Source organism: Micropterus salmoides, unplaced genomic scaffold (genome assembly GCF_014851395.1).
Source record: "Micropterus salmoides isolate LMB-PRFRI ecotype aquatic unplaced genomic scaffold, ASM1485139v1 Ms_hic_scaffold_22, whole genome shotgun sequence".
Lineage (NCBI taxonomy): Eukaryota > Metazoa > Chordata > Actinopteri > Centrarchiformes > Centrarchidae > Micropterus > Micropterus salmoides.
In genome coordinates this window covers 19,360,189-19,386,120 of record NW_024041373.1, presented here as the reverse complement: position 1 = coordinate 19,386,120, position 25,932 = coordinate 19,360,189, and the positions used below count along the sequence as shown (strand labels likewise).

The 25,932-nt window shown below is 42.1% G+C and overlaps 1 protein-coding gene across 4 annotated transcripts; it reads right to left on the bottom strand.

The window, feature by feature from the left end:
• Window positions 1–1,372: 1,372 nt before the first annotated feature.
• Window positions 1,373–25,932, bottom strand: dachc (dachshund c). 4 transcript variants are annotated; one of them, XM_038737884.1, is made up of 11 exons: window positions 25,141–25,932; window positions 17,867–18,015; window positions 14,231–14,341; window positions 10,778–10,956; window positions 9,169–9,289; window positions 8,890–9,024; window positions 5,011–5,207; window positions 4,243–4,393; window positions 3,355–3,483; window positions 3,057–3,161; window positions 1,373–1,914 (listed from the first exon to the last, which is right to left on the bottom strand). In XM_038737884.1, the coding sequence occupies exons 1-11, from the start codon at window positions 25,722–25,724 to the stop codon at window positions 1,877–1,879; spliced, it is 1,899 nt and encodes a 632-aa protein (XP_038593812.1). In that variant the 5' UTR covers window positions 25,725–25,932; the 3' UTR covers window positions 1,373–1,876. The 4 variants fall into 4 exon arrangements, with proteins under 4 accessions (XP_038593812.1, XP_038593813.1, XP_038593814.1 ...); XM_038737885.1 differs by having other exon boundaries at window positions 4,243–4,390; XM_038737886.1 differs by having other exon boundaries at window positions 17,906–18,015; window positions 25,141–25,931.

The window sequence follows — 25,932 nt, the reverse complement described above, 5'->3', positions numbered from 1 at the left end:
GCACACACACACACACACACACACATGCAAATACACGTACACACACGCATGCTCGGTCCTGTCACCTTAGCTTTATCCTCCATTTATCTTTTCCATTACACATCTCTCGGCAGGACAATGCTACTGGATGAATTGTGAGGGATGTGTGTGTGTGTGAGAGAGAGATACAAGGGAGCGTGAAAGAGTAGAGTGGTGCTGAATGAAGTCACAAACCTTTTTTAGTCAAGACAGCCTCCGAGGTGGTCATCTGAAAAGCTGATGACTCATTCGCACATTCATTTATGTGAATCATCGCTATTCACTTGTCAGCCACTCTGTATTCAGGAAGAATTGCTTGTAACAGATGTATTGTTTTAGTCCTGCATCACAGCTTATCTGCCTGTGTCCAGGAAATGGCACACTGCACCATTTAGACAAGGTTGTATGAGCAAAATGTTAAATTACTTAGGTCTTTTGAAAACTATATATTGCTGTCTCTACATCCAGTACATCCTAGAAGGAATTATCAACATTTTTCTAAACAATCAATGTTCAACAGCATTTGTGACCCTTGACCCCCTTACATCATTTATTATTAATATTCATAGCCCTCTGCGTCCATTGAGAAACACTTGGTGTGGTTTTGCAGGTACACGCTCTTTGCTTCCAATGGTCTAGAATAATACGTTTAGCTACAGTTGATTTATATAGCTGGACATTTGCAGGGCTTCAATCCAAAATAAGTCAGAAAAATATTATTCATTAGTTTAATTAGATATGGTTCCATCTCCTGCAAAATAGCTGCAAATTTTCATACAGAAAAAATGTCAGTTATTTTTTTCCATAATTCATCTCTTTTCTTATCTTTCTACAAATTGATCCAACATGTGCTCTTAACCATTTACTGACCTATGTTTAGCCTTTAAAGTCCCTGGAAACATGATAAAAAAAAAAAAAATTGTGCAGCAACAGAGAGAGAGAGAGAGCGCATCGTCATCATGTTTCACTAAAGGACAGCTTACATGTGACCCTGCTCACCACCTTCCTGCCTGTCTGTCAATACTTATGTGAATGTTTTTGGGGATGGAGCAAGAATCAATGTCACATCATTCTTCACATATGTATAGGCATGCAAGCACATGGATCTTCCCCTCACACACACACACACACACACACACACACACACACACACACACACACACACACACACACAGGTATACTGGATGTAGAACTGCTTTGTTTGTTACGAAAAAACCCCAACTAAACTATAATATAAATCCACATTTCAAACAGGTGCAATGTATTTCAGAAAAATGAATAAAACTATCTATTCACATAAAAAGTGAACGTGAGACTGCGCTTGTGAAACAAAGCAAAGAAGCACGGACACATATTAATAAAAAGGATTTGTATTGTTTGTATTGTCAAACTGCACTACTGCATAACATACACAATACAAGTCATTTACTGACTGTACAACATGCCATTATGTTTTTTTGATAGTAATAACAAAAATGATGACTATATTTATGTACACAACTCTGTTACAAGTTATATTCATCACTTGTGTCCAGATAAACAGCACGGACAAAAAAAACAACTATGGTCATCTTCAACTAGGATCTAAAAACCTTGATTGAAAGAAACACAGTCAAACACATCATCAGAATAAAGTACTGTTCCCACTACAGCCAAGATTTGGTGATAAATGCAATAAATTAAACAAGAGAACAATGGGAAAGTTCAAATGTCACCCTTGAAATGTAGGGGAGTCCTCTTGAGGAGATCTCAGATGCCGCTGCACGACTGAGCATGCCCGCCGATTGTATTTCTCATAAAAGGAGGAATCGTCATCACTCTATTCTTCCATTCATCCGTCCAGCCTTTCACTTTGTCTTCAGTACATCCCAGTGGTCTGCAGGAACACTCTGCCCTCTGAAATCCACAAAGAAATCCAGATGACTAAAACACAATGAAAATTGTAAACTGTTAAACTCTCTATTTCAATCTGTTGTAATAAATTTAGACAGAATCTTTAGGGTAGACCACAGTGGCTATAACAGTCAGATGAAAAATGCTGTGTGCTATTAATTCATTCATACAAATATTGAACAAGGTCCTCTACAACCTTGACCAAAGATCACAATTAAGTAAGGCTCAATTGAAAGTGTTTTCGGCCCCTGATCCCTGTTTTTGGCGATAAAACTTCCTGGCACAAAGGAACCACATCCTGCCCTGCTGTCTGACAGACAATTCCCCTTTAAATGATTTATTACTGGGTGTTAATTATGCAAATGATGTCCAAACAAACTTGTCACGAGGACAATTAAGACAGCCGTTAATTACTGGCCAGTTCTCTTCTTGCTTCACTGACATTCAATTAAAAATTGCCTTTGAACAAGCACGCTGTCTGGTGCGGCAGTCCTGGCACGGCGCAGAGCAGAGGTGGGCTGGAACCATGCACTCTTTTGATGAGGCCGGGTGAGAGATCACGGCCATTTCTTTTTCTGTCTGTTTAAGATGTTACATGTGGGATTTTCTCATTAATCTATCCCTGTGAAGACAATAATGTTGGCAAAATAAATATATTAACCGCCGGTCTCCATTAAAATGGTAGCCCCAGTGAACTGCCTCACGCTTCATTTAATTTTGTTAAATTTCTCAGGAGCGCTCTCCCTGTGAAATCTTTGAAAACCCCATCCAGTAGACCGGTCAGTTAAGCATCAAAAGCAGCAAGTAGGTGAAATAATGAAATCTATTGTCATCGCTCAGTTGATAGAAGTAAAATCCCCACCAGGAGGTATTTAACTCTTTTTCTCACAATTCTTACACCTAAATGACATTTTTTAGTAAGGATGACAGTTAGTTTACCACTGTTAATAAGTAAATTATTTCTACAATCTAGCAAAGGTTGCTCAGGGACACATTGGTGGATGGCTCACAGTGGGAATTGAACCCTGGTGTCCCACATCATAGGCAAGCATCTTATCTATACACCATCACCACCCCCTTATATATGAAGCTGTTTTCACAGGTACATCCTGAGGAAGCAGTATTTGTTACCCGGACACCTGTACCTTGTATTGTTGCCTTGGTGTCCAGCCTGTTGTCATCATGGTTGCTCCCATCCACGTCCTGGGTCACAGACTCTGAGTGGGGAGGGGCTGCTGATGATTGATGGCCTGTAGTTTGGTCATTAATTAATGAAGACACTTAATTAGTGGCAAATGAACAGTCAAGGGTGTGTTGCACCGAAGGCTTGGTGACATTTAATATGAAAATGAAAATTACGCTGTGATGACTTTAAGCTAAATTCTGAGTCAAAGCAGAAATGACAAATTTATGATATTTAAAAAAAGGTTTCTGTGTCTGTACCGGTGTGTGTGCTGGCAGTGTGCAGCAGGCTGAGCTCTGCCTGATCACGGAGTTTAACCTCCTCCTCCAAAGCCTCCTGTAGTCTCCTCTTATTCCTCTTTTCTTTCTTCAGGCGCTTCTGGATCAGAACTGAATAGAGAAAAACAAGAAGAGGAAGAAGAAGCGGAAGGACAGATGACAAAGGAAGTCAGAAATGTTTTCAAGTAAATATTTGGTTTGAATGAGACATTCATATAAAGTAATAGTAAGTGAGGCCAATAAGCTCCTGGCTGCTAATTTACTACTACTGAAAGTACTCTATAGTCTGCATGAGTTCAACTGAACTAAATTCATTTTATATAGCACATTCACGGAAGAAGTTTGACAGTTGTGACAGTACAGAGGCATTGCTGCTAGTCTAAAAAGGTCTAAAGACTATTTAACTGCTCCCCATTCACCGTCACCAGCAACGGGTCAGCAGTGTCATGTGACTGGCTGTTCTGGGTCAAAGTTCTACAGACGCTTTCCACCACAAGTTACAAACTTCTCCATCTGGTGTGACCCCATCAAACAAACAGCCCTGGATTGCCGTTTGCTCTAACTGCGCTGTATATAAGACAGCTTTAGTGAACATGCCAAACTTGATTTAGTTTGTAGTATACTGCCAAAATCAACAGACTCATCAGTGGTTAGATGTAAAAAGTGTTTATAAATTCATAATGGGAAATTTAACTCTTAGTTTTGTATGGCAGCTCTATAAGGGAGCAAAACAACATTCCAATTAACACTTGCCGCCTAAAATAATATCCAGGGAAAAATAGACAGCTGAGGGTTTACCCTGCTGTTTCTGCAATGTCGATCTGAGCATTTTCTCCCTAAAATAAAAATGCTTGATATAGTGCAACCTACCTCTATTTTTCTGTTCCATGCTGAGCTGTCTCTCCAAAGTCTCTCTGAGCTCCCTCTCTCGGACAAGCTCCATCTTCAGCTCCGTCCTCTCCAGCTGGTCCTGCTTCTCCTGCGCTCGGGCGTTCTCTATGGCAACCCTCAGCAGACCCTGCTTGGAGACACACAGGCACACATCAACAGGTTACACACTGAGCAAAAGCCAGGAGAGTCTTCTTTAAAAATGTAAAAATTCACCTAACATGGGTATATGTTTGTTTTTTGGCACAAAGGCAGTGTGTTTAAATAATACAAACTGAGCCATGGTAACAATACAAAAAAAGAGCACCTCATGGTAAGAGTAAAAAGATCACAAAGAATTTGGCTCTTCCAGAGGGAATGATTTAGTGTAATGTTTTACTCAGGTGTCCTGGATTTACTCAGGCAGGGAAAGAAAAACTAATCTTACTTTTAACCTCATGAAAGTCAACACCAATCTTTGAACTATATGCTAAAATTTTAACTGCCACCACATCAGGGCCAGATTAGGTTAAAAACATATTTTTTTCCCCAGTGAAAACCCAGCCAGCGAGTGCTTTCATTGTGACTCCGCTATAACAAAGACATGTAAACTCCGAGAAGCAGGTCAGCACACGCCCATCCCAATTACTGCACATCCTAAATGTCTGCCTCGTCTGCTCTTTACCATTTCAGGAAATCTCAAAGAGTGGCTCATCTCCCTTCCTATTCATCTCAGAGTATAATAATAATAAAGCCCCGGCAGAGCCTCACCTGGATGTTCGTGAGCAGGGTCTCTATGGAGGACAAGCCTTCCGGGAAGATGAAGGGAGTGTGGTGAAGACCTGCTGAGAGCTTCTGTCCCGCAGGGTAAGATACCCTCTCACAGCCCTCCCTGCCTGATGGGGGTTTCTGGTAGACTTGTCTATCACAGCTCTCCCTGCTTGTGTGAGTGGCCAGGGAGCTGTTGTCTGGAGAGCAGAGAGACATTCTGAAGTCTAGTCAATAAGGTCAATAATCTCCTGGTTGAATCACTTTAACATAAAAGGCTTACAGTTAAATGTACTTTAACATTGCAGGCATATTCTAAATTTTTCTTATTGTCAACAAAACCCACGAAAAGACTACTAACTAATTTTCTGGGTAGCCGAAGTTTGATATAGCAGACTTCTCTGTGCTACAAGAGTTCCATTATTGTTCAAAACACAATTAAAAACAAATCAGTGAGCCACACTGTTGCACTGGGAAAAATAATTCTTCATTACACTGAACATGGGCCTCGAAGTTTTGTGTCGTTCCGACGTACGCCATTCTGTTGCGTACCAAATCTGCGACTGAAAATAGTCTAACAAATGCACTGTTGACTCCTGTTTCAGTGGCGTCTGCTAAAACCACAGTGTCCTACTGTTTTTAAATGAAAGTATATATTTGTGACCTGTTTTTAAAGATTTATGTCTTCTGTAGGAGCAGATGGGCTAGGGAAGGAATGTCACTGACAGGTTAGGGAAGTCAGACAGTATCGGGAGATGGATAACACATTGCTGTTTTTTTTTTTTCTTGGGTTTGCTGACAATAAGAAATATATAGAACCCCACCCCCACAACCCAGCCTTTAAGCAATGATATATAGTAAGTGGCTTTACCTTCTTTTGTGAAATGAAGAATAAATATATTTATTTATGTACATTTGTTGTGACATTAGATGCAAAGGAGTGATGCTATGCATTTGTTTTTGCTCCTGTTATTTTTGGAATAATTACACATTTCTAAAAAGCTTCTTAAAATTTTTCTTAACTTTATATTTTGTGGATTTTAAATTTATACACGGTTGACTCTTTATATCACATCACATTCATATCATCATATTACTCAACTTTAGCAAGAACAAGACAGAGATTTCTCTTTTTCTTTACTCCCTCCCGTAAAGGACTTTAAAAATCCAGATTTTTAAGGGTGATGTAAATTAAGTTTACTTATTGCCTTTTCCTCGGTCGCTGACTAATATGAGCAGTTTCCTCTAACACCACCAACACAAAAATTATTTCCTGTTTAAATATATTGTTTCCAAGCATTCAGGTGTAATGGATCATCATTCCAGTGACACTGTGTAACCAAGGTTGAATGCAAATTTCTATAATTTGCAGCTTCCTAATACATTCACTTAATTTCTTGTAAGCACATCAAGCCCAACAGTAAATAGGTGTTTACACTAATTCAGTGTGCGTGTACACATACGGAGAAGTCCTGGTTTGGGGTTTTGAAAATGTGGTTACCCTTTATTAGATGGCACTCTGCCTATTGATAATGCATCACAGCTTGACATCTCCCATAAAAACAGCTAAGAAGCTGCATTATGGATGACCATCTGTTTGTAAACCTGAGAACTGTGTGTTCCCGATTCGTGACAGTGGGGGAGATGAAGATTAGCCATTTTCTCCCCCCCCCCACATCAGGCAGTTGCTCGCTTTATGCGCTTACTGTCATCCGAGCCACTGAGGACGAAGACGTCTTGGGAGTCCGGCAGTTATTGGACCAGAGACGAGTGTGAACGTGCAATGTGATATCTGGCACTTTTCTCTGTCTGTGACAAATGACAGTGTTTTCGCCACTTAGCTGACCACAGCATCTTCTGCTCCAAATCCACCCACCTCCCCTACTCCACCTCGGCCTCACGTCTTGGCAACTGTCACATTCAAGGTGTTTCACAGATGAGAAGCAATACCCCCCCTCCCCCTCCTACTCTGTCTCCCTCTTTCTTGCTAAAAGCATTGCACTGTAGAGAAAGGTAATTAGCAGGTGCTGGCGAGCTCAGCGGAGGGCATCCAACTACACTCCCGTGGCTCACATATAGACGCAGACACACACACACACCCACACACACATTTGTAGCCGCTGAAGTGCGCAGTCAGCAGCGTGGGCTCCCCAGGCTCCTTGGATGTGACTGATCCTTTATTGAGTTACTGTTTTACGCCTACTTTACCTCACACTCACACACACATTTGGCATAAATACACACACATACACATGGCTGCTCGTTTGATCATTTACACATCTCCCTAACCAAGGTCACTGTCTGTTTTTCTCTTTTCTCCCAACTTCATCTCTTTTATTCCTCTTCCACCCGTCCCCGGGGCTAATGAACTTCACCACGTGAAGACTGCCAGTCAGCGGAAGAGAACGGGAGGGAGGGAGGGAGGAAGAGAAAGAGAGAGACAGAGAGAGAATAAAATTCTGCTGATGTTTGGTTAATGGGAGTGAGGTGTCAGGGATGGCCTCTGATCTCTGCTGCATGGATACGTTGTTCAAAGACCACTAAAACAGCACACACAGCCAAAAGTGACTCACATACACACACACACTCTTAGAGATTATCATACATTGGATTGACAGAGTGACAGCGCTGAAGTACGCTTTGAAACTCTGTTCAATCCATGATAAAACTATCCTGTGATGTTGTAGGTCAAATGCAAGTCTGCAATCCAGCAAATGTACATGTGTTTCATTTGCATGCAGCAAAATCAATTGAGAATCAATTGCATAAATGTGATGTGTGATGCATGGCATTCACGTTGCTGGTGCCATCACTGCTTTGTCAATATGTTCACAGAAACCAGACAGCATCTGAAACCTAACCTGGGAGGCCTTTGTGATTTTTAGATTCGATTACTGAATAATGCGATTCAGTATTAGAATACATTTACACAGGCGCATGCACACACATACAAACTCTCCGATTCTCTCCCTCGCTCACTCTCTTGCTGTAGATTTCTGCTGACTGTTTGTCCTTGAGCAGTCCTCATTAAGCTAATGCAAACCTCCCTGACAGAGAGAACCAAACAACTGACGTTGCAGCACCGTGGCAACGCGGGCCCTAACGACAGGGAGGCAGTCGTTATGCAGATGAGGTCCAGCTGAGAGCGCGGGAGGCCGCCTGGCTCGTTAGGCCGCGGCCCGGCAAATGGCTCGCTAATGTAACATTGCTTCCTGGTCTAATGGAGCCCTGTTTTGCAGAATTATTTGTCTTTGCTCTCCGCGGGAAGTCAGGGGGGCCACCGACAGCGAGAAGGAGAGGAGGAGCAGAGAAGTGAATCCTTATCGACCTGTTACTGAGATATTTCTTTCTTGTCAAACAGTTAAAGCCCTTCTCTTTTAAAATATAGTGTTAGGCTAAATAAGCCCTCACACAGTTGCCACAAGTGTTTAAATCCACAGAGTATAAATGATGACATAGATGGATGGATTGGATGGAAACTGAGTGCTTATTGTACTCTATTGACAGACTTTATTCAAAGGCAATTGATTTGTCTGAGAAATAATCATTAACATTACTCATTAATAATCACTGAATGATTAATGACTGTGGCAGTTTTGTCTGTCTAAATTTGTACCCACTCCCCCCCTCCCCTAAAGAGGTTACTCCCCTCTTGCCAGGCCGTCCTTGTAAATCAGAAGTTGTTCTTTAGTGTCCTGCCTGGTTAAATAAAGGTTTAATAATTTTTATTTTTTAAAAAGCAAGAAATTCTCAGAAAACAGCAAAAACTTGACCTTTGAAGTGAAGCTGACATTGTCATTTATCATTTAAACATTATTTCTAAAATAAAGACATCTAAATACAAGAGTTCTGCTGAACCATACACCCTTAATAGTGTCTCACCTCTGTCAGTGTGGCCCCTCTTGTTTTCCTTGCTGTATTCCACTGATGTCACATCTGTGTCCCTGGCCCCTTGCATCACAACAGGGGAATGTCCCAACACACTGTGACTGGACGACAGCCCGTTGTCGAGTGGGTCTGGAAAGAAAAAAAGTCAAAAAGATTCAAACTCATAAATTCCTCAAAGGTATTTTTTTAGCTAAAGCACCCTTCATTTATTTATTTTTTGAGAATACTTTCATGGTACCTTGCCGTGGGCAGGTCACACAGGGAAGTACATACGTGTGGTTTCTGCAGTGCGTTCTGTATGAGACGGTGAACTTGACACACTGCTGCTGTGATTGGATGACATCTGTGCTTCCTCCAATGAGGGAGAAGGGGAAGGGCTGTCACGCACTCGTTCCTACCAAACAACAAAAATGATTATTGCAACAAAATCGGCTATAAATTATAAAGTACATAGAAATACAGTTACCAGAAAACGTGAATCAGTCTTTACTTTGGATGCAAGACTTCCCTTACCTTTAATTTAAGCTGGCTGCCCAATAAAAAATGGTCATAGACCATACATGATACATTTAGATAGTGAGCTCTGGATTGGATAATCTTTTGTGAATGCAAGTGTGAAATGCAGCAGGCCCATGTACAATCAAGGGGTGTTCTTTCTTTTCCAGATGGTTTACAAAAATAAACTTTGGTTATTCATAGTTTATAGCTCATTAGCTTGTGTGTCTTTCTTGCCATCAATTATTAGTTTACTGTATTTATTAAAATTAATTTACAATTTAATACATTTAATGTGAGATTTAAGGGTAGAACACCAAATTGGGTGAATTGCACTAACATTAGATAGTTACCTTTTAGCTGAAACAGTTTAACTGTTGTCTTCTTCATCATGAGTGAATATAGCGACTAATGTTTCATTTAACTATGACGGATAACAAACTGAATTATCAACATTTACCATGAAAAAAAGTACATTTAGTTTAACTATGGCTAGTCTGTGGCTATCTTGCCAACTTGATATAGCTCTTTATTTGCAGGTCTCTCTCTCTCTCTTGAGCGTGATACTGCGTCTAAAACCCTGAGATTTTCACAGTAATACAATTTTTTTCTATGTAAAAAAGATGCCTAAAATGTTTTTGGATTTAACTAATTTTCACTAAACATTTAGAAGCTCTGTTTTGGCTTTGTAGGGCAGGACAGAGTGATCCGCAAATCACCTATAGTCAGAAACAGCTTGGAAATACAATATGGTATTCGTTCGTGTTTTCACAAGCCTCGTAAACCATCTTTGGGACCCAGCCCAGTGTTTGAAAAACAATGGTAGGCCTCGTTAAGATTATGACTGGACAGCGACTGACGAGAACATGATGTTACGTAATACTTTGTGGACTGATACTTACAATATGACATTTTGGCAATTTATACTCCTTCCAAACCTCCTTTAAATCGAGTGAGGGAAACCACTGAAACATGTGACTGTTTTTTAGCAAAGTGACTAACTTGGCTAAAGAGGTCGGTGTTTCTGTCTGTATACAGGATATCTCAAAAATGTATAAATAGATACGGGATTGGCCTTAAGCCAAGGAACAACTGATTACAATTTGGTAGTGATCCAGAACTTGGATATCTACCAGTAGACAATTACCGGTTTTTAGCCATAACCACTGGATGAAAGAGAGATAGAAACTATCGAAACTAACGATCAAAAGATGAATTCATCTTGAAATTTAAGTTGTTAAAAGCCAATTGGAGAGTTATTTAATTCAGTAATGTGTTTGTAACTAAAACTCAAGACTTCATGTCATGAGTTCCCGAGTGTCACACGGGTTCAGAAGATTACTGGCTAGTGGTCAGATCCACAGGGCTGATGGGCCTCTGAGTTCACCTTAATGACGGAGGTGGGAGCCCTGGCAGGGGGCTTGGCGTGGAGATGCGCCACGTTGGCCATGCTGGCCAGCGTGCTCAGTCGGTTCATCTGGCCCATCGCCATGGAAACGGAGGCCGGCGCCAGGCTGGCAGGGATCAGAGGATGTGACATCATCATGAAGGGCAACTGATCCAGAACTGGTGGGGGAGAATAGAATAAAATAGAATAGAATAGATAAGTATTGAAGGAGAGCGAGAACAATAGCGTACAGTAAGAGTATGTTGCTTCTCATGCGGCAAAGGTCAGACCAGTAGCTCTATTTAAAGGCCATCAAAGCTGCACTATACACACAGCAGATATGAAACATGTCTCGTCTCTCCCATCTTTCATTTTTCTTCAGTTGTATTTATCCATCACAACTTAAAAGCCTTCCTCTGCTCATTCCTGTGGTGTGTACTGAACTGAAAGCCCACAGCGTCTCTGGTTCTCTGATGATAGGACTGAAACTGGACACCAATATCATTCCTCTGTGATGCCAATATTACCTGGATGACTGCTCAGCTTCTAAACCACGACTCAAAAATATATGTGTGTGTTTGTGTCAAGGGTTTAGAGAGGTCGAGTGTGGGAAAAGATGAGCGCGGGAGGAGAGCAGAAGAAAAGGAACGGAAAGTAGAAGAAGACTTGACTGAGAAACATTTGTCCTGTTCATTACAACACAAAGATAAAAAGACAACGATGGCCTCAAGATGTTGTTTTGATGCTTTTTGTGAGTGTCTCTGCAAAAATACAAATTCAACCTCTCTGGAATTAAGACAAACGTGCTAACTTTGCTTTAAATGCCCCGGTGTTCTTCACGATAATCCAACACGTTTTCAGCGGTTCAAACCAAACTTTTATTATCTCGGCCAATCTGTTGTTCACACTCGTCTCTTTAAGACAAGCATCCACTATCTTTAAAGAAAATCCTTCCTCTCAACAGCACCCTAGTGGGTTGTTGCAGTCCCTCTATTCATGAAACAAACAATCCTGTTGGGGGGGAGAAAATGACATAAATATTTATCATTTAATAAAAGGAAAAACAAAAACAAAAGAAACACAGGGAGGAAGTGGAACAAAAGAAGCTGATGGCAGTCCTGGTGCTGGGCCAGCAATGCACGCTGGGTAATTATAAACACAAAGGAAAAAATCTTGGACTCTATTCCACACAATTGTCACAAATAATAGAACGAGTGCATGGAAACACAAAAAGGCTATCTAAAGAGGAGAGATGAAATAGAACACATAACGGAGGGAAAGGAATGAAAGAGAAAAAAGAAAGAAAGAAAGAGAAAAAGAAAAGGCAAACTAAGAAATAAAGAGTGAGGCGTTGACTTTATGAGTCGGGCTCGCTGGACATATGTGCAGTTCTTTGTGCATTTGGCAGATTAGTCTCTCACTTGCCCAGAGCAGAAACCAATCCAAACAAAAGATCTGTCTGAATGGAGCTAAATAACCAGATGCTCCGACAATCAACTAGCAGCCAACTCCAAATATTAAGCCTTGGTTAGAAACCAGCACTCCACTTTTGTCACCCCCCCCCCCCCCCCATAATTTCATTTTCACTCTCATTCTCTCCTTCTTCTTAACTCTGTTTTTGTCCCCCCCGCTCTCTTCACTTTCTCTGCCCTCCCATCCCTCTCTCTTATGTTTCATTAAAAAACATCAAAAGTCAAAGTGCCTCTCTTATGTTTATCCAAACAAACCATTACTGTAAACAAACAGTTACTGTAAATTTCCCAGAAGATCTTGTTAAATGCAGAAATGCCTGCTCCCCGCTCTTCCCCAGCCCATAAGGTGTCGCACTCAGCATTTGTGAGTGTGTGCGTGTGTGTAATCTGAGATTGCCTTTGTAGTGGTTAAAGCTCTGGTAGGGGCCCATCCTTCCCATAAGGCCGTGGGTGGCGGTATGGAAAAAACACATTGTGCGTGTGTATGTATCCCTGCGCTGTTTGTGTGTATGTGTGTGTGTGTGTGTGTGTGTGTTTCCACTTGACTCTATCATTAACAGTGATTAAGCTTTACAGGTTTATAATGGCTGGTGGTAACCATGCCACCTAACTGCGCACAGATGCCGGCAGTCGTAACTGAGTGTATACAATGGTAAACAATGCTTAAGACTGGGAGTGTTTACAGACACGGGTACAAAACAAAAACTGTAGTACACACACACAAAAAAAACAGTCAAAGCCAAAAACAAGTGGGCTTACTGGCTCACTAAGTGATTTTACTTTTGTAAAATACACAAGGACAAATATTTTCTAAAGCCTTGCAGTATCGCCACATAAGAGTGTGTGTATGTGTCCCAGGATGATAGCGTATTCCTCACAGGCCTCCATAAGCCCTGTCATCTGTCTAAACACACTGATGTCGCTTTAACCTGTCGATAACAGTGGGGGCAGTGTGTCTGATTTGTTTGTGTGTGTGTGTCTGTGTGTATTCATGTTTGTGTGAACGCATACGTGCGTGCGTGTGTCCGTTCCACCATCGATTGACCAGCATTTGTCGTTTTGCATTCAGGATAGTGAATTAGAGAGAAGACTATTGATTTGGCTTCAGCCTCTCATCTTATTCATCTCTCTATCATCCCGGTGCGCTTGCTCCCATCCACTGGTGCTCCACTTTTGCTGCAAAGCCGGGGATCGGTTGCAGTAAAGGGAACAGTTTTTAATAGTGATGACTAAAAATTATACCTGCACAAGGAATAAGAAGCCAAAGGGATGCTATTCCTAAATGAAGTGATTCTGGCTTTCCAGGGACAAAGCAATTTAACTGTAAATGAGAACACACAGCTTACTCTGAAATGGCCTTCTTTCAGTAAATCCTGAGCTAATGTTACTTCGTATAACAAACCAATGGCATGTTGAACATGAGTAACAGAGCTGGTTTGGGTCAACGCTCTCTTGATGTGATGACTAATATGTACTAATGATTTGCCGGCAACAATGTGAGGCTAAAGAGCGGATGACCAACTGTGTTTTTCAGGATGCGTTTCCTGAATCTCACTGAAACCCACAAGTATGCAAACAAATCCAAGCTGAAGTGAATGTTCACCCTAACAGGCATTTATCACAACCTGAAAAAGACTACAAAATATATACAGAGAAAAAACCCTGCTCCTTATTGATTTGATGGTTCGGATTACCTGACCCAGATGTCTATTTCTAATTTCATCTGATGAACTGACTCATTGCTGCTGTAGTTTGTTTTTCATTCACCATCTCTCAGAGGAAACGTACAGGCAGCAGAGGTGATGTCACATCCTGGTTTTAATCAGCTCGTTTCAGCAGCCACACATAAACACAGCTGCTCAAGTCGTATTGACTTTGCATCGCAGATGTGTACAGACAACAACTGTGCGACGTGTTATACAACCGTAATGAAAGGTTTCATGCGCATGCGTGTGTGGATGGACAAACGGCTGAGACTCACCCAGTCCGGGGTTGTGGTCACCATTCTCTCCGTTTGGCCCACCATGTTGCTGGTTGCTGTGGTAACTGGCCATCGCTTCTAGCTTGATCTTCTTGGCCAGGGCAGACAGATCTGAGAGAGAGACAAATATCGAGAGGTTGAAGAAAAAGAAGGGAAGAAAGAATCAATAAGAGCCAGATCAATGGCCCCGGTGGAGGATTAGAACAGTGGGTAGGCAGAAGGTTGTCATGGGAAGACAGAGGCCAGCCATTCATTCTGACTGCACCGCTGCACTGGCCATTTAGTCTGCCAGGGAATCAGCAGTGATAGGAACAAGCCAAGACATTCATCTCTCCCACACAGGGACATCACATCCCACAGCACACCACACAGGACGACACTCAGCGGCGGGAGCAGCTCCACCTTTTAGCCAGAAAGTACTTCTTTATCAGTATAAATTAGGAGCATTAGAAAAAAAAGTGAATATACTTTTTAATAGGGGTTGTGCACTTTTGGATAATGTGAAATGGAGAGTGACAAATTGTGGTAGGAGGGCTGAGCCACATTTTAATTTGTGTCTTGAACCTCAGAAGGTAGTTTGACCCACAGAGCAACCTTAAAAGTCTTCTTATGCCACAGAAAATTAAATATCTCTTGCCCTAATACAGACAAACACAGCGAATTATTAAAGTTGGACAAACCACGCAACTGTGCAAACACCACTGAGGAAATGCAAACAAACCATAAGTCTTAATTTCCTGATCTTGGACACATCTAAACATCTGCAACAAACTGAACTGCTGAGTGTTTTTTCGGCTGTCTGAGGTGAACAGTCTGCCTGTCCAAGACGTAGACAACCACAACAAATTGTTCCTTTTCTTCTCATCTTCTCTCCCTCTTTTTCCTGCTCTCCTCCCATCCCCTCTCCTTACTTTACCTTTTCAAATGTCAGCATCACAGCGGGACATAAGCCACCGTGTTGTGCGTGTGTATGTGTGAGTGCACAAGGGCGACAAAAAGAGACTAAGGAGGATCACATCAAAGATTTTCCCTGCCTTTTACGCTCAAATGTCCTCCCTCTCTCTGTCTCTTTCTCCCCTCTCATGTGGCCAGTTCTAATCAGTGGCGCTGACATTGCTGCCGTGCCCTCTCCTTTGGTGGAAAAAGACTCTTTTCCCACTGAGAAAGATGCTCTTGAACACTCACACGTACACAACACACACATACACACACACACTCAAGCACCTTTGAACAGTGAGAGGAAGCGGAGCTAACAGAAAATGGCTTCTTTTGAGGCGGGGAATGAAAAGATCAGGTTGCAGTGAAGAGCACAAAGCCAAGGGCAACTTTGAGAGCGGCGAGGTGCCAACAATTACTTTTCTCCCTTTCTCTGCGCTACACACACACACACACACATGGGCACGCAAACACACCACAATAGGGACTCAAACACACTGACAAGAACAAGCAGCTCTGTGGCCTTTAGCAGGCAGACTAAGACTATTCTTACAAAGTCAAAATATAAAACAAAAATATGTTAAAACATATTATGAGATTAAATTAGCAATTGTGAGTCACAAGAAGGTCGCGGGTTCAAACCCCGGTTGCCCTAGCCTTTCTGTGTGGAGTTTGCATGTTCTCCCCGTGTCTGCATGGGTTCTCTCCGGGTGCTCCGGCTTCCTCCCACCGTCCAAAGACATGCTGACTAGGTTAATTGGTGACCCTAAATTGTCGTTAGGTGTGAGCGTGAGTGGTTGTCTGTCTATGTGTAGCCCTGCGATGGACTGGCGACCTGTCCAGGGTGTACCCTGCCTATCGCCCGATGTCAGCTGGGATTGGCTCCAGCGACCCTGTACGCAGGATAAGCGGTTGACGATGGATGGATGGAGTCGCTTTGGATAAAAGCATCAGCTAAATGAATAAATGAGTAAATTATATAATTATATATAAGATTTTAAAGAGGTTTAAGAGGTCTTAAGATTATGAATCTTAAGGACTTTGTGTACTTATAATTCAAGAAAAAAGACCATCTTGCAAGTTATGAGTTGTTTCCCGTTTGTCAGCGCTATGTATGCTAATTTTATTAATCAACACACAGGTCGCCTCCCAGAGCCCCGCCTCCTCATACTATTGATGATAGGTAAAATGTGTCATCATGGGGGTCTGCAGCAAAAGTAGACAACCGCCCAAATGTATTCTGCATAAGCAACCTGTTCTTTCTTTAAACTGATTGAGTAAGTCAGCTGGTTGCCAGGTCATTGCTTTCACTTTCCGACAGCTGAAAAGAGAACACATTTTGAACTTTACAAAATAGCTCCTCTCAGGGATGAAGCAACAATCTGACACTAATCACTCTTTAAAACCACTTGTGGAGCCAAAAAAGAGGGATTTCTACGGTGGTTTCTGTACAAGTCTGAAGAACTACAAACCTCGACCTTGTGAAAAAGGTCAAGAGAGTTAAAGAGGCTTTCTCCTTTTAATAAATCTTACAGATACAGAAAACACTGGCAGGCGAATTTAACGGATTTGGCCATGTTTTAAACTTGTTGACTTTTCATTATTTGAAAATAGCACTCTTATAACAACACGTATATGAAAGTAATTTTAGCTTTGCAATAAGTAATAACAGTGGTAGTAGTTGTAGTGCAGCGGTATTAATAGCAGTAATTACTGTTAATGACAATTTATTGACAGATATTGATAAAAAGCTTCATAAAATGAACAGAAGCCAAATGACTCAAGTCTTTTACAACGTTGTCATATTTTGTCAAAATAAAATGCATATCTGAGTCAAAAGGTTTATTAAAAGAAGTCAACTATGTTTTATGTTGTTCTTTGTAGTTTTTATAATTTTTATATAATTTTTTTAATAATTTATTCTGATCAATTTATTTGAATATTCCACATTTTTAACCTTTGCACTGAAATACTCATATGTATAACTACATATGTGTATATACATATGGTAGTTTCCCAAACATGAAACATTTTTTTTTAAATATATCTACTCTCCCATTTCCTGGTTCTCCTCCAACTTTATGTTCCTAAAATGCCATCTGGTTGGACGGCAGGTTCTGATGTGTCACTGACTGATCATCATTATGGGTGGTTTTACTGTTATTTTCTATCAGACTACTGTAAATTCAGTTCAGCAGATAAACTACTCTGTGACTCAAAACATTGACGTCTGTTCTCCTGGTGTAGATCTTCTCCCTGACAATGTTTTTGTTAATATGCAGAGTGAGGGCACAAGCTACTGAATGGACTGTGGAGATCATGATCAGCACTATTTTTTGTGATTATTGTTGACCAAAACAATCACTGAGAAAACAAGTAGTACTGGAAGCAGAAAATAGGGAACGAGAATCTGCCAAAATTGAAGGTTATAGCCTTGCCCATCAAACAAAGCAAATTAGAAAATTAAATTAAAATAGAAATAAAACACAAATAAAAGGCACAAAAAAAAAAATCACTTATTTTCCCTTCTTGCATATTTTAAAACTTGAATATGATGGCAGACTGGTAAATTTAACATGCACAGTGGACATCATAATTATATGGTGTCAGAAATGATTCCTCTAAACAGTGGTAATTTAGCATGTCTGCCCGCCTGTGTGATATTGTTTCTACAGTACACGCATGCTCATGGGTACATACGTATGTACTGTATGTACGTGGTGAGGCCTGGGTGGTCACCTGCAGGAGGCATGATTCCAGCGTGCATCAGACCACTGTGGGACAGCATGTGGTGAGTCCCGCCCTCTGTCACACTCTGCAGCCTCTTGGGCGGTCGTCCAGGCCTCGAACTGCAGGCAGAAAACACAAGCTAACATTAGTCATTAGGCAGTTTTATACTTTACTCCCTCAGTCAGTCAGTTTGTCATGCTGAGACTAAGATGGGTGGCCTGGTTAGAGAAAATGTCCTTCAGTCTGTAAACCTCTGATCCTGCTGAAGTGTCAACAAGCAAAACACTGAAACCTGACCAGTTCCAGGAAGGCTGCTGTACAGCAAATCTGACCTCCCTGTGGATACAAGCAAGCAAAAAAGTTTCCCTATGGCATCAATAAAGCACCTCATTACTGTTCAGCTTACTCATACATTTGTTTGCTTATTAAATGTGTTTGCTTGCCTCCTTCCCTTTCCATCCTTTCCTCGTTCAGCCGTGTCACAAATTTCCTCAATAAAGGCTGCGACTACAAGCAGATTCACATGGTTTGATTGAGCCAGGCATGCTCAATCAATGCTGGAGGAAGTATGTGAAAAGCTGTCAGACATCACTTTGGCTCTGACTAAACGGTGTGAATGTCCTGACAGGGGAAATGACACGGGCCACATCAGGCTTAATGACAACCAGTGCAGCTCATCTCCTTTCATACCAGCCTGACATTGGATAACATGAGTCTGTGGGCAAGTGTGCATGCGTGTCTGTTAAGTGTGTGTGCGTGTGACATTAAAACACAGAGTGAGTGAAAGAGGGAAAAAGAGAGGGGAAAGATGAGGCGATGTCAAGTGACGGGAAAAGATGAGAGGAAACACATAGAGGGAGTCCGAGAGAGTGAGAAAAGGTGGGAAAGAGTAAAAAAAAAAAGAGCGAGGGAGAGATAGACTAGCAGCAGCAGCAGCTTCCTAGCGTGGGGTGTCTTTGAGCAGATTTTAATTAGAATCTAATCCAGCCGTCATTAAGGCCCCATAAACGAAGCTGTCAGTCAGGAGATTAATGGCGCCTCATTTGCATATTGCATATAATTCATCAATTACCCAGCAGAAAGGACCAATCCCCTGTTGACACACCCACTGGCTGAGAAGGGGGAGAAGATGGGGAGAGACAAAAAGACAGAGAGAAAGATTGTGCAGTCACTAACTGTGGGAGAAAAACAGGTACCTAGTGTGTGTGTGTGTGTGTGTGTGTGTGTGTGTGTGTGTGTGTGTGTGTGTGTGTATGTGTGTGTGTATGAAGTGTTCAAAGGTTAATTTGATGAGCCGATGAGCTCCACAGTTCCTGCCCTCGGTTTTAATGAGTTGTTATTATTGTCTCTTATTATGGGCCCAGACCGACTGGGATGTGACAGCTGACATCAGATATCACACACACACACACACACACACACACACACACACACACAGACACGTAGACAGAGAGAGACACACACTCAGGTAGACATACACATATTCACACACATGACAGACAGACAGGAATGTGCAAGAGGGATGAAGTTGTGAATATGTCTGTGTGTGCGCGTGTGTGTGTGTGTGTCTGCGCGGGAGTTTTGTGTTGTTTTTGGTGGAGGTGGGAGTGCATTCACATCACACAATACTTTTTTGCACAGTGCATATAGAGCAGCATACTGTGCTTAACAAAAGCAGGAAATGTATTTTTAGGTCTCAAGTTTGAAGGTAAAGCAACACAGTTCCACTGCAACTGATGTTGAAACACCTCAGATGAACACACACACACACACACACACACACACACACTCAAAAATGCAGAAGCAAACACAAGTGGGGGGAAATAAAATACACACAGACCAAAGTCTGTGGTTGGTTTTAACTACAGCCGCTTCCCTTTCCCTTGCTACTGTTTATTTGCACACACTAATTAATGGCCTTTGTGTGTGCGCGTGTGTGTGTTTGTTGTGTTTGTGTGCCTTTATGTTGCATTTTAGGAAGCATAAAGAATTGGAACCTAATTTTGTGTTTAGTCTGCAAGTGTGTTGATACATCAAAGTGACCCGTAGAGGGAGGTCTATGTGTGTGTTGTGCATGCCAGTGTGTTTTGTGTGTGTGTGTGTGTGTGTGTGAGGTTGGAGAGTACCGGTTCCCTGAGGTAGGATTAATGAAAAAGCCTTTCATGGAAAAGTCATCAAGCTGAGGGGATGGAATGAGGGAGAGGAGGGGGAAGAGAGAAAACAGCGCATTGTGTGTGTGTGTGTGTGTGTGTGTGTGTGTGTGTGGAGGGGGTGTATGGCTTATGACCTCTTTGTCTCAAACTTTAATTAAAATCTCACCCAGACGTCCTCCCTCATGCCAACGCTCTGGCCACACACACACAGACACACACACAGACTTTTTTTATAAGGTACTCTGTACATTGAGTTCTGCCCTCCAAAGCTTAGCGTGTGTGTTACCTGAAACATGAAACGCCAAACATGGCAGCTGGAGCTTAGCACAGGTGGAATAGAAACAAAACATAACAAAGATGACAGATCTCTCTCTTCCACGCTAACACACACACACACACTGGGGAAAGAGAGAAGTAATGAAAGAAGAGGAAGTGTTACAGTCAAAACAGTGGAACAGCTACTGGCTTGGAGGGACTGAGGTGCTGATAGGTAGCAGCTGTGTGTGTGTTTATATGAATATGTGTAGGAGAGGGAAAAAGAGAACTAGCTCAGACAAGATTTTGTTTGGAATATATTAGCGGCGGTTTACAGCTCCCATGCTCCCATCCTTTCAATCTGTGTTTATCACACAAGGTTTGTATTCGCCGTCATGGTCCGGTTTGATAAATCATACCGTCATCGCTGTATGCAGGAAGACTTATGCTGGTGGTTAGGGAAGGCAGGGAAAGATTGATGTTGCGATCTTCCTCTCAAATCGAGAGCTGAAAAAGCTTCATGCGCCATTGTTAATAGGAAAGCCTGTGTGATGATGTCAGGAAAGAAGCAGGCAACACACACAGGACGTTTGATCACGGCAAGAATCTGATCTCCTACACTGATACCGCCTCGCATTCCTCTCCCACATTCCAGGGTCAAGACGATGTCAAGACTGCATTTGTGTGTGTAAAGTGTGTGTGTGCGCAGATCCAAAAGTGTGTGCTTGTGTGTACTCCATTAAAACCTGTCATAGTGGAAGACATGGAGGCCCTCTCTATCTCATCATGCTCTTCTCTATAAAACATCAAAAGAGTGCGGAGGTTAAAGTTGAGCTAATCACCCCAGCCCAACACACAGACACAGACACAGACACACACACACACACACACACACACACAGACCTCCTCCCCTTCATCCTAGCACTGCTGACTTTGACAGTGAGTTATGGCGTGGCAGTGGGGCTCAGCTTTGAGGAGTCCACATTCCCACACACACACAACACCAGCTTACCGCTGCCAACTTGCGTGGCCAAGGTTTGCCACAGAGAAACACAAAGAGCAGGCTTTTGTTGTACTCCGTAGGCCGCTTGGTCTCATTTATCATTCATCGTTTGATTTAACTAACTGTTGCCTAATGTGCATTCTACACCTGCTTCATATTGACTCGGCTTTTGTAAATGTCCCTGGTTGTCACAGCTGCAAGGAAACACGTGTGAACGCAAGTCATTTTCTAAGATCTCTTAAAGGGTCAGTTAACCGAAATTACAACAAAAGGAAACATAGCCTCGCAAACTTTGAGGTGCAGAGATTTTGAGTTTTCTGCTCCAACCCCAATACAACAGAGGTGAATGGAATTTTGTTTGTGGTCTTCACACCATCAGAAAATGATATTTTCAGCACAACATCAAACCTAAGCAGTGTCCCTGTAACGCTGATAATCAACGTAACACACATGTCAACAGTTTTCACTGGGACTTTTTCTTCTCAGACCTCTGAAAAGCATTATCTGTCTTCCAAAGTAACATCGACACACTTAATTTTTTGTTAATGTCATATTTTCATTGCTTTGAAACACCACAAACAAAATTCCATTCACCTCCATTTCATTGGGCTGGAGGCAGGAATCTAAGAGATGAGGGCAAGAAAAACCTAACCTAACTATCTGCATGGTAGATATCAAGTAACCACATGAGAAAAAAAAAATTGTAATTTAGATTAACTAACTCTTTAGAGTAGAATTGCTTATGAAACACATATTTTGTTTTATTTTTCAAGCTTTTGTTTGTAAAAGAGGTTCACACGCACAAACGCAGACACCATGTGTTGTTATTAAAATACGCTTTGTTAAAAAGTAACAAGATCTTGCACCTTGCAACATTACCCTACTTTTTTGTAAGATGTGTGGGGTGGCATTTGTGTACTCCACACAAAGTATATGTAACATATATATGTACAATACACACACACACACACACACACACACACACACACGCAGTTTGACCAGAGCAAGCTATTTGATGTGTGCTTGTAACAGAGAATGAAACTGTTCCTTTGTGAGGGAGAAAGAAAAGGACAGAGGATCAGGTTGCCTCCTACACACCATGTTCTCTCTGTGGAACTAATGTCATTTAGCAGCAAAGCCAGCAAACACACAGGCGTGACCATGTGAGTTTGTGTGTGTGTGTGTGTGTGTGTGTGTGTTAGATGACAGAGAGCGTGTGAGTTTGTGTGTGTGTGTGTGTGTTAGATGACAGAGAGCGTGTGTGTTTGTGTGCCACCTATGGATGAATTATAACTAGGCTTTGACTGAGGGTGAAGCCGGCCCTTCTTCATGGTTTGATGAGTCAGTGGTGTGTCGTGTGTGTGTGTGTGTGTGTGTGTGTGTGTGTGTGCGCGTTTGTGCACAGCAGGAGTAAAAGAGTGAGACAAAGAGAAGGAAAGACATTGATAAAGAGAGGACGTTTTTGTAACCTCTACTTCATTACTTCAACATTTTGTTTTAATCTTAAAAAAAAACAATGAATGAACAAACGGCCAAAAGAATAATCAGCAGGAATCCATGTAAAGCGTTCTGTTAGTCATGTTAAACTATCAGACAAGGCTGTTGTTTCTCCTCCAGCCTGTCTGACTGTACTGGACTGGAAAATAATAAGTGATGGCTGTCTTAATCAGTAACAAAAACCTCACTGAGCCCCGACGCTGTCAGAGAGCTGTAACGTCATACTCTTGGAGATGTTCTTGGAACTTTTAGGTTCAGACGGCCAGCCTTCCTTCTTTAATGATAACCATCTTGAGTCCCACTTTCTACCTGCTACTGTATGTTTCTCCATCCACACGAGGGATTAGTTAGAAACTTTAAATGCAGCGGGATGATACTAATGGCTACCACAGCACATTTGAAGCCTTCAGACAAAGAATCACGGAAGTCGTTTGAAGATTTCAGACGAGTGATGTTTTCAGTTCTCATTATCTGAAGGGTGTTTGAGTGTTGTGTGGATAATTAGAGACAGCGGACTTTGTGTATTTTCAGCGGTTGTAGAACAACGTTCCCATTAACACCTGACACAGAAGAAATCCCAAAGCAGCCAGAAGATGCATCTGGATTTTGTCTAGGTTGGAGGGTCTCAAATGCTTAAGCGCAGGTGTTAATCAACACACATGGAGCCGGAAGCTGATTCTGATAATAGTTTGTTTCTTTTTAGAGTGTCTCTGGCTTTGCTCAACAAGTTAAAGCTTGTATCAAAAGCTAACACCTGGTATCAAAATCAAAATGCAGCTCAAGGATAAAAATAGAGCACCTGCATTGTCTGACCTACAGCCAGGAAACATAAAGAAACCGGGGCAATGTAGTTTATACATTGCAAAATCCAGTTTTTGGTGTCTATAAACATCTTGACACATCCTCCATCCGCATTTAATGGCAGGTGTAAATTGGATCATTCATGCTCCAAGGAGCAGGGATTAACTATCAAACAATATAAATTCCCCAAACTAAGGCTAATCCAGACTCCTCTGGATTCAAACCCATGCTGTTATGAGCATGTGGTTTGCACAATGACAGACTGAGGCACCAGGAAACCACAAATCCTTGCCAATTTAGCCCCTTTATCCAAACATCTCTGTGGTGCATTGGATTGATGACCCATGTAGTTGGTCACCATCTGAGTTCTGCAAAACAGCTAATTTACATAATCGCATCATAAATACCGAGAATTCATTTAATCATCTCCTCTGTTCTGATGCTCAGGGCTAAAGAGTGTTGATATGATAAGACAGCGAGTTATTAAGGAAGGAGAGAGAGGGAGGAAGAGAGAAGCAGAGAGAGCAAAGGGATCAGTGAGTGAGTGAGTGAGTGAGCTTGTCCTGATTTAAGCTGCCGCTTGGGGCCAAATGAAAATTAATTAATTTCTGTGAAGAATCAATTTCTCAGAATGACAGTGTCAGATTCAATGTGTGCGTGTCTTTGTGTGTGTGTCAGAGAGAAAGAGAGACTGTGTGCGTGTGTGTGTGTGTGTGTGTGTGTGTGTGCATGTCAGAGAGAGCGAGTGATCATAGCCTATGATAACATGACAAACTTTTAAGAGTGTTTTTCTTTACTGAGATTACTAAAATTCATTATCGTCTACACCATCAACACCATCATCACCATCACAGCTTTCATCATCCATTAAAATGGTAATTAGTGACAGGCCTAGCAACAGTAAATAAAAAGGGGTTAAATGGACCTCCAGTCAGATATCATCTAATGGTATACAACCTCCAGTACAAACAAAAACAAAACGTATTATGAGAAAATATAATGTATGGAATACTGCTTTCCTTCATATACTTTACTTGTTTAACAGTGACTTGTAGAATATTATTAACCTTTAATTTAGAATATCATGCAGATATAACAGTAAAGCTGTAGCCAAGTCCTAAAATATTATTATAGCTGAATATATATCTATATCTATCTATATAGATATCTATATCTAATCTATATATCTATATCTATATCTATATCTATATAGATAGCCTATATATATAACATAATACCATGAATCCTTTGCAAACTAATCATTAACTATCACGGACAAGTAGGCTACCTTGCAATATTGTTTAGATTTTTGTAATGCATCCGGGAAGTTTTGTCATGACCTGCAGACTGATATCAGATAGACAGTAGTTTATAAAGGAGAGTGAGTAGAAGTTTCTAAAACCAAATAACTTGATTTTAGATAATCCCACCTGCTGCACCCGCCCCCCTCAAACATAAACTGGGTAACCCTACATCAAGCACAGTCACAGTGACACCCCCGCATCCCCTCTCCTATCCCCCCACAGCCGACTCACCTTGCGTTAGTACAGTCGTTGTAGAGCGTCTCGAAGTCCTGCCTGGAGATGAGTTTGCACCGGTTCACCCCGGGCTGGATGGCCCCGAGCCCCCGCAGCACCCGGACCTGCTCCACGTTGCACACCACCGGGGCAATGTCCAGCCGTTTCAGCTTGGTGTAGACGGTGTGGAGCCCGCCGACCAGGTGCTTGAGAAACACGTCGAAAGCCTGCGGGAGGCAGATGAGCTCCGTGTCTTTCACGGTGAACGAAGCCAGCTTGGCACCTTTCACCTCCACCAGTTTGCACTCATTGTTCTGCGGCGTGCTCTCCACGGGCGACGGGGTGGCGTACACGGGCTTAGCGCTGCTGGACACCGGAGCCCCTCCGGTCTTTAACGGGGTCCCGTTCGGTAGTAAGAGCTCCGCCCTGAACTGGTGAAGCAGCGCCGGGTGCGCCACCGGAGGAGCCGGGGAAGAAGCGGCGGAGGTGGCCGCAGGTGGCGGAGAGTTGGTGGCCGGAGAGACGGAACTCGGCGCCGGGTGGTGTCCGAGAGGAGCGGCGGGGAGCAGAGCCGGGGCAGCCGGAGTTGCCATGGTAGTCATGTCCGAGAATTAAAACAAAAGTAAACTTCAAAGTCAAGAATTTTATAAAGTAACTTTGCCCGAACAAATGCAGTTGCTTTGCGAGAGGGAACTGCGTATTGAGCGTGGCGAGGAGGAGAAGGGGGGTGATAAGAAGGAGAGGAGAGGAGACAGGGTCCGTGTGTAGAAAAACAGATCACATAGTTGAGTCAGAATGAGAGGAGGCTTG